At 42.4% G+C, this 9848-nt stretch overlaps 1 protein-coding gene across 1 annotated transcript; it reads left to right on the top strand.

The window, feature by feature from the left end:
- The first annotated feature begins 953 nt into the window (after nt 1–953).
- On the top strand, nt 954–5639 carry LOC103801386 (chromosome unknown open reading frame, human C3orf55). The gene is made up of 3 exons (XM_009073798.1): nt 954–1049; nt 2365–2505; nt 5550–5639. The coding sequence occupies exons 1-3, from the start codon at nt 954–956 to the stop codon at nt 5637–5639; spliced, it is 327 nt and encodes a 108-aa protein (XP_009072046.1).
- Nucleotides 5640–9848: the final 4209 nt, after the last annotated feature.

Raw genomic sequence — 9848 nt, 5'->3', positions numbered from 1 at the left:
GAATCATCCAGAATTATTATCACTGACTACAAGAAAATATCTTTAGAAATCAAGCCCAACCTTCCCTTTCTTCAAATTTTCAGCTGTGATACACTATTTTGTTTCATTCTGGGGATTTTGGGGACAGGCTCACCCTCTATTTGCCTTCTGCATGTTGTTTATGCTTTCCTTCTTTCCTTTGGGGTGTTAAATAATGCCAAGTGTTTGACACTGTGTTGAATCACTGGTGAGTCTGATATGGATAGACTTTAGTAGACCTTAGAGCTCACCTGGAGTCTGAGTAGCAAATTACTTCATTTTCATAACAACTTGATTTGAGTTGCATAGCAAGCAACCAATATATAAATATTTTTTATAAATATAAATGCATTTATACTTTGTAGGAGTGAGCAGAGTGTCCAGAACCTGAGCTAATACCTTTAGAGCAGGTAAGTTCCTTTCTTTATAGCTAATACCTTTAAGGAAAGTCCTGTTGCCTTATTGGCATCATGTTGAACATGAAAATCAGGGTTTTGCTCTTACATTCAAATAAATCCCTTGGTTTATTCAAATAAATCCCTTGGTTTATCTCCTCCTGTAGCAGATTTATCCTGCTTCAGTGTCAGTCTCAGCTCCCACAGCCTCAGACTGAAATGACAGTGACACAGATTTGCAGTGTTGCCTCTTTGTCAAGAGCTAATGAAGGTGATGGACCACAAAGTGGTTTTCCTTCTTGGAAGTGCAACTTGAAAGCAGGAAATGCGAGCAGCATTGTGTGGGTAATGCCTCAGTCACACTGCCTCTTTATTCCTTTGGCTTTGGCAGGTTTGATGATGGGATTGGAGCTGAGGGTGAGATCCAACATCCGCCTGGATGTGAAGGATCTTCGCAGTGGTAAAGGGATTTGTGGATTTAGAAGGGGTAAAAATGGAGACAGGAATAAACTTGTGGGATTGAATCTCCAGCCAGGATTGATGTCTCCTCAGCTGCATACACATGCTGGCACTAGCTCCCCAGTAGAGAAGAGGGGATTGTGCAGAAGTGGAACACCATGGATTTGGCCTCTCCTGGCATGGAGCGAGTGGGAGTGTGGTCACAGCACTGATTGCCATTGTCTGGTTGTTGTTTGCTGCACTACCCTAAGTTTAAAATCTTAAGCAGTCCTCAGATTCCAACATGAGTAATCTTGCCTGAAGCCTTTCTCCAAAGCTGCCTTTTTTCCCCTCATTTTATCCTGGCTGTGCTTCTCTATCTGCATAACACAGGCAGAATGTGCCAGGGAAGCATGTTGTTCATGTTTGCAAAATATTTGGTGGCTGACAAATGAGCTTGATGTAGTGTTCTCTTGTACTGACTTGACACTAATCTCTGCCACTTAGAGCAAATGAGAACAAATCACCTCTTTTCCCTTATCTTCCCCACCCTGAGTTGTGTGTGCACTTGCAGCAGGCTCAAGGTTTATATAAATCCCATGTTCTGTCACTAATACTGCTCTGCTGGCTCCTGCCAATTCAATTTGGATTGGGAAAAGGTCAGGAGCAGCACTTGACTTTATGTCTATATAAACTGAAAGTACTACATGGACTTGGCACTTCCACAGAGCTCAATCACTTGCTGTTTGCTCACTGGGTTCAGGTTTGGTGGTAGGAGATGACAAAGGAAAAATAAGAATGATCCCAACAGGTTAAAATGCCTGAAAAAGAATGGGATTGACTCCAGAGTCCGTCCCCATAAGGGGGATACAATTTACTGCACTGGTAAAAGGGCTGTGGAAATCAGGTGAAATAAACCCACTCTGAGTAAGCTGTTGAGCTTCAGAAATGTGAGCTGAAATATTAGCTGGAAAGGGATTTCCATTCAAAGTGTCATGTGAGTGAGTGTGGAATTCATCAAGGGATGTCTCATGGACTCAGGTTTGGGATGGTGAAGCTGAATCACAGTTCTCCAAATTAGAGGCTTAAGTGTAGTTCTGAACTCTGATCATTCTGAGCCCTTTCCATGTGAAATCAGAGGTTTGTACACTGTTCCAAAGGCTGATATTTACAGCAGGTGAGTGCAAAATGCTTAGTCCTGGTGCCCAGCAAAAGGTGTTTCAGTGCAGGCAACAAGAAAGGAGCATGTGCAAGCAGTAATGAGCTTGTGATTTGTGTCTTTTATTGTGCTGGAGCAGGACATGGGGAACTGTAGTGATACTGAGTTCTACTTCAAAAGGTGAGTGGAGTTTGGTTGTGAGAGGTCTCCTGTGGCTGCAGTTTTAATCTGTCTTTATTCAGATTTGGGAAAAAAAAAACCTTCTGAGCTTATTCAGCCTTTTTTGCTTGCACTGTTTTACAGTTACTCCTGGAATTTGTTTCAGTCAAATTGGTGTTGCCTGTCAGAAAGTAGCAAGCACTGTCCTGGGGCTTCCTGCTGGCTTGGCTGGTTGGAGATCTCATCACCTCTTTCCTAGGCTGCTATTTAGCAAATCAACTGCCAATCCAGGTAATCTCTCATTATTCCTACTTTTTCATTCATCCTCTTCAAACTGTATCATTGCACATTGGGAGAGAAAACAGTTGTGTATTCTGTTCACTGATTTGCCATCTCTAAAACAAGGCATAACTTCCCAAATATTTACATTGATACTGAGGTTTTTTGGCACTGCTTTGGTGTTTGTCATCGACATTATGATCATGAAGTAACATTTTCATGCAGTTAAGGGATTTCAAACTATTTGTGTTTATTTGTCCCCCTTTTCGTCTCTCTCCCTTTTCCTCTCTCTCCCCCTTTCCTCTCTCCCCCTTTCCTGCTCTTCCCTTTTCCTCTCTTCCTCCTTTTCTTCTCTCCCCCCTTTTCCCTCTCCCCCCCTCTTTCCTGACCCACACACATCTGCAAATATTTCCCATGCAGAACTTTCAGTTTATATAGACATAAAAATGCAATAAATTCATGGAATCTGGTTCCATATTATAACTTATTCCATGGTTTTTATGGAAATCTGTGGAGGTTGAAAGTAATCCTTATGTCTTTGCAAGGTTCACTTGGTTTCCTCCACCTTGATTGAAACAGGACTTTATTTGCTTATAGCATAAAATATCTTGACATCTTCACGTGTTCTATTTCAATATAGACATTTAAAGAACATATTCCAAGGGAATGAAATTCCTTGGGTTGTGCTGCAGACAATCCTGGCAGTAGCTGGAGTGTTCAGCCTACCCATAGACTACTGTTGCGACTGAAATGGAAGACAGAAACTCTGTTCATATTGTATCAAATCAAAACCATTAACTCATCGATCTGCAAAAGAAAAAACTCTGAAAGAAAATCCATGGCCCAGCAGAGGGAACAAAAAGCTGAAGGGAAACAGATGCCTCCCAGCAGACTAAATAGGGATAAAGCAGATTCATTCAATATGGAACTGATGATAAACCTGGAGATAGGTCAGTGCTGAGGGATTTCCTTCCTGCTGCTCCTCTTGAACACAGACACAGGCTGTGATGCATTTGGGCTGCCAGTGCCTGGCTCAGGGATGTGCAGAGATGCAGAGGGAGGAATTGGACCTTAACAAGAGCCTTTGCAGTACCCAGCTCTGGAGCAGTCAGGAGACAAGTTGTTCAGTGTTCGATCTCAAGTGCAGCCTGTGGAGCTAAGTCAGTGTTGCTTAGACTACAGGTCTTTAGGACAGGCTTAGAAGGGCTTACAGCAATTTGTCCCACTGATACAAGGGACTGCAGGGCTCTAACAGCATCTTACAGGTACAGAATGTACTGTGGCTCCAGATTTCTGCAGGATTTTCTGCCAGTTTCAAGTTGTCTTGAAGGTATCTGTGGAGACTTGTGTGGAGTCTGTGTTTGAATAGGTGAGTCTTGGTAAGGCTTGATATCAACTAACCATGGACACAGACATTTGTCCAGCACAGCACTTAGATGGCATCAATCTCAATAGCATAAATAAATCTATATAATCATAAATACCTTCAAGATATTTCAGTAATTTACATTTCCAATGTGATTGTTTTGCAGTTTTAAATCAAGAGATGTTGAAAGGAACTTACATTATATTCTAGTGATTAGTTTTTTGTTGTTTTATCATAACTGATTAGGGGTTAATACCAGAGATAAGGTGAGTATAAACATTTTCTCTCAGTAGCAATGGAGTTCCCCTGCAGCTCCTCCACTGCTACTCTCAGTTGGTGCACAAAGCACAACTCTGATAGTGAGCAGAGGTGGGCACAGAGCCCAGCAAAAAGAGGTGGGGCTGACATTGCTGCCAAGGAAAAGAGACATGAAATTCTACCTTTCCATTTACATATTTGTACTGCAAATAGAAAGGAACCTCAAATCGGCAGCAGATGTTTTCTCTTGGTTAATTTGTTTGTGTGTCACTCTAGGCAGCCACAGCCTGAGGAATTCCTGGGCAGCCTGGACCAGGGACTGCAGCTCTGTGTGGCACTGCACTCTCTCAGATGTTACTGAGGAGCCAAGGGCAGAGCACAGGAATCCCAGGAAATAATGTGAGTTCTTACCTGATTCCAGTCCAAGGAAATCCCACCCAAAATTGTCTTCAAGGCTTTGTGTCCTTTAAAGGAATTTGACTTCTTAATAATGATTTAGAAATCATAGAATTTTAGGGGATGAAATGGAGCTTAGCGATCACCCAGTCCCAATCTCCTGCCCTGGCCAGGGACACCTCCCACCAGGACAGGTTGCTCAAGGCTCATCCAACCTGGCCTTAAACACTGCCAGGGTTGGGGCAGCCACAGCCTCCCTGGGCAACCTGTGCCAGTGTCTCACCACCCTCACAGGAAAATACCTTTTCCTAATATCTAACCTAATTTACCCTCTTTGATTTGGACCCATCGTATGCGTGAGTGTTTTACCTATGGGCCAAAATAAAGAAGTTACAAAATTGCTTCTTTTATGCCTAAAGTGGAGAAAAAAAAGCTCCCTGGGCTTATCCTGTCCTTTGTGTCCTGATGGTTTGTTGCTGTGAAATAACATGTTGTGTTTCTGCTTGTATGAAATGCTGTAAACAGCCACATGGTGACCACACAGTGCCCCCAAAAATCAATACGAGTGGAAAAATGACAATTGTACCTGCTGCTGCTGTTCCAGCAGGAACATTCACAGGCTATTCCAGCAATTCCTACTAATGCCAGGGAAATCATTGTAGTCCAGCAGCATTGCCCAGCAGGGAAGCAGCTTGTTTGCAAAACACAGCTAGAGTGAGCAAACTATCAACACTTAAGCTGTGAAAAATGACTATTTGGCTTCTCCAGACAGGATGATTCATTTTTTTAGTGGCTAGAGCTCCAGTTGTTTAGTTTGGGTTGGAATTATTGTTCCCAAGCTTTTTTAGCAGGAGGACTGGATTGATATTAGTGTCATCCTCAAAGTCTGGCACTGGTTTTGATCTGCATTGTCGTGAGCTAGAGATGAAAGCCTTCTTAGCCCTCTTTGGTCATTTGTAGAGCAGCACTGAACTGCTTTGAAAGGAGCTGTGTCCCCAAAATCAGCCTGTGGACTCTCAGCTTAATCCTCTGCAATGCCTGAAAGGATTCTGGCCCAAATGCATGGTCCTTTCTTTCTCAGCACTCTCTTGACATGATTGGAATGTCAGCCTTCATTTGTGGCTCTGTGTCCTGTGTCTTTCACCTGGGCAGGAGATTTCCTCAGCTGTAGAAAAAGGTAAGTAGGTTTGTAAGTGCACTTGTGTGTTTTACAAACCCCTCTCTGCTGCTTTAGGTGTTGCCCTCACAGTGAGCCTTCCTGAACTCCAAACGTACTTGGCCTTTGGGACTCTCTAAAATGGGAAAGAGAGAAAGAGAGAAGGAAAGAAAAAGAGAAGGAAAGAAGGAAAGAGAGAAGGAAGGAAAGAAGGAAAGAGAGAGAGAGAAAGAAGGAAAGAGAGAGAGGAGGTTGTGGATGACCCAGGGAAGTTGTGGCTACCCCAACCCTGGCAGTGCTCAAAGCCAGGTTAGATAAATCCTTGGGCACCCTGTTCTGGTGGGAGGTGTCCCTGCCCAGGTCAGGGAGTTGGGACTGAATCATCTCTAAGGTCCATTCCAACCACTTAAAAATTTATGAATCTTCCAATCTTACAGTTTCTTCTGTGAGCAAACCACAGGGATTCAGGTTTATTCCATGATGAACAAAGTAGTGACTTTCCTCTGCCCCAGCCCCCAGCTGGAAACATAAACCAGGCAGTATTTATTTACCCAAAGCCTCACTAGAACTTGATCTTGATGACCCTCACAGTGCATTATGTACATGTTTGCAGATGCCTCCTGTGATGTACTCTGAAAATCCACTTCTATATTGGCCCCAAAGCTCCCCCTCCCCATGCCCTGCCCTGGGATTGCAGTGCCAGTGTGCACATGACATTAATTCCCAGGTTCTGGCTTGATTGAGGTCTGAATCCAATCTTGCTAATAGTCCTCCAGTTCAAATTTTATTGGAAACAGATGCTTCCAAATCAGGTTGAGGAGCTTAGAGGAATCTAGTCCCGTGTATAGTGTTAGCTGCAAATATCTGAAGCATTTGTAATCAAGAGGAAACAAGAGCAGACCTCCTGCTTTGAGAAGCCCTGAAGGAAAGGAAGTCAGTGCTTCTAAAAAGAGCTTCATGACTGTCTCTTGCCAAGCAAGAAAACACAAATCTATCAAACTTATATGTCACTTTGTCCAATAAGCAAAGAACAGGATCACCTGAGGTTGGGAAAACAGAGGAATTAACCCCCAAAGTTATCATTTCTAGGAGGGAAGTGTTTCCTAATTGGTATTTGTGTAGCAGTCTCAGTTTTGGGGAGTAGGTGCAGCAATTGCCTCATTCCAGTTGACTTTATTCCTGATTGTGTCCAGAGTTTCATTAGATGGAAAATAAACTCTCATTTCTCAAGGTTCAAGGCAGGATTAGGAGTTCACTCACTCTGTGTCTGCTGCAGTATTCCTGTGCTTCCATCTGCCACAGCTGGCACTGACTGGGGTTGGAATCAAATGGAGTCCTGATCAGAGCTGGAACTGCAGCTCCACTCCAGAATTATCCTGGACTCATTTCAGCTTCTTTAACAGGATAACACAGTCAGCCCATGGTGGCTGCAGTTAGAGTTGTTGGGTTGCAGAACAAGTCAGTTATTTCTGTGAATAATGGAAGTGCCTAATTGTTTGGGAAGCATGAGCTGTTCACCTTTGCATTTCAGAAGGAGTTTCATGGCATTTGAATTATAAATTGGGCATAATTTTCTTTTCCAGTGGCTGTTTCCTTGTCCTTTGCAGCAGGAGGTGGATGGAGTTTCTCAAGGAGCCCCAAAGGTTTAATGGGCCTTGTCAGAGATGCTGAATCCAGGTTGGAGCTTAGAGCTTTATTTTCTGTGCATGCCTAATGTTTCCCTTGTACACAAGGATGCAGCACTATATATTTTCAACTATTAACTCAGTCAATGAGCAGCTCTGCCCTCAGTCTTGCAGCAGCAAATCATCACCTCTGTATTTCTAAGAGCGTGAACCTAGTGCAAGTTTTTCTGGGAAACTTCATCCTTTTCTGTCTTATCTCCTCCCTTGTGTCCTTCCCACCCCTGCTCACTCCAAGCCCAAACAACTCTGCTTTGTGTTTAGACAAAGTCCTTCTCCAAGATGTTTTTGCATTATATTTTCCCTTTGCCACCAGCCTATTGTCAGAGCTGTGCTCAGATCCTCCACACCTTCTCCTGTTCATTAGGCATAGCCAGGTTGGTCCTCAGTTTATTCAGTTTATTCAGCAAGAGCCAAGCTGTACACAGACTCTTCCCCTGCACCTTTTGTGATTTGCAGGGCAACCACTTGGAATCCATTCTATCCTGCCACAAAAACATCACCCTTTGGAATTTAATTACACCCTGCTAAAAATCCCAACCTGGCCTGACCATTCAGCCAGGAGAGTTTCCCAGCCAAACACACAACTTCTCTTCACTCCTGTGAATGCCCAAGTTTTTAAACTCAGGCTTTATGTTCATCCCAGTCTTTAAACTGCCATTAAATAGCTTCATTTCATGGAATAAATTTGCTACAGTAGCTCTGTGTTCGCTCTGGGACTCAGTTGGGTTTGCCTTCTCCACTTTGGGCTGTTTCCATGCTTAAATCCTAAAGTTTTCCCCTAAAAGTCAAACTTGAGCACCAAGTTAGTCCCTGTATTGAGTGTACTTGGCAGTTTAGCATTTTTTAAAGCAGAAGCAGCTAAGTCCATTTGCTTCAAAAACATATCCTGGAAATACTCTTTGATAAGCTCCACATAACTTGTGGTTATGATTTATTCACCTTTAAACTCCACTAACTTGTGGTTATAATTAATTCACCTTTAAGCTTCACATAACTTCTGTTTATCATTTATTTCTCTTAAAAGTTCTGTTGCTCTTGCCAACTTGGTGGCTGAGGCTGATGCTGCACAGTGCTACAGGCCAGGGACTTGATGATCTTCAAGGCCTTTTTCAACCTTAACAATTCCTCTTTTCACAGAATCATTGAGGTTGGAAAAGACCTCTGAGACCATCAAGTCCAACCTGTGACCATCACCACCTTGTCAAGTCGACCAGAGTACTGAGTGCTGTGTCCAGTTGTTTCTTGAACACTTCCAGGGATGGTGATTCCACCACCTCCTTGGGCAGCACATTCCAAAGCCTGACCATCCTTTCCACGAAGAAATTTTCACTGGATGTTGCTCTTGGATGACTGGAAAACCATGAATATTGCAGTTGCTTGGGGAGCAAATTTATTGCATATTATTTCTGATGTATTTTGTCAGTGATTTGTCACAAGGAACATGCCAATAATATTTATTATTCACTGTATTGTTTCCAAATAGATACCACTTTTATCCTGATTTTTTTGTCCTGATTTTAGCTGTAACTTGAAGTCACAGGAAGACAAATACTGATCAGATATCAATGGGATGACTGTTCAGTTTTTATGAACACACATCTCATTACAGGAGCACAACTGGTTTAAAAACAGTGGATGCAATTCCCCCTGTGCCTTGAACCCAACATGGAGCATAAACTGCTCAGTCCAGATGTGTCGAGTGGTAATACTAGGCTTTTTTTTATTCATACTCACTGTTTTATGCACCAGAAAACATCCTGTATTGAATTAACTTGAGTGCAGAGGATCCATGGTGGATGCTGATGGGAGCCTCATGCACAGCTCATGGAAGAGTGTCTCTCTCAGTGTTATTTAACTCTTATTTCTCAGAGTTTTAAAGTATTTATCATCAATTTGTGTGTCTTCCAAGTGTTACAAATACTGCACATCATCCTCTGCCTCATATCATGTTTTACCCATGTGTTGTCATGGTGACTTCTGGTTTAGCTAAATACCACAGAGAAAACCTCTTGAATTGCACCTTCTTTGGGTGTATTGTGTTGGGTTTGAAGGAAACTGCAATAAACTATCTCCAAGAACTAACTGCTTGTTAGTGTTTCATTGAATATGTGTTTAATTCACTCTTTGATAGACAAGTTCATGAATTAAAGGGCTGGTTTTCAATAGGTCACTATGAGTTCTGTGGGCTGATCATGCAGCTACTTCCCTTTGAGTTCAGGGAACTTAAATGGACATGATTTTTGTCTTAAAATAATAAAAACTAATAAGTAATACTTTTATTTTTAAATAACAAAAGAAATAAACTACTTGAATGGATCCTATTTCAATCCCTGCCAGTAGCACACACTAACCATGAGGTGGTTTCCTCTGTGAAGGGTTTTGTGGGATCAGAGAACTCCATGCCTTCATTAGTTTCAGCCTGCACTTTTCCTGTTTTCTGAAGAAACAGAGAGTATTAAAAATTAACCTTTTCAGTCCATAAATTCCAATGCAATTTGTTGTCCTCAGAGATTTCTGTGCTGCACACATGAGATTAGCA

The sequence above is a fragment of the Acanthisitta chloris genome, unplaced genomic scaffold (assembly GCF_000695815.1).
Source record: "Acanthisitta chloris isolate BGI_N310 unplaced genomic scaffold, ASM69581v1 scaffold2064, whole genome shotgun sequence".
Lineage (NCBI taxonomy): Eukaryota > Metazoa > Chordata > Aves > Passeriformes > Acanthisittidae > Acanthisitta > Acanthisitta chloris.
This window is presented reverse-complemented; position numbering and strand designations above follow the sequence as displayed.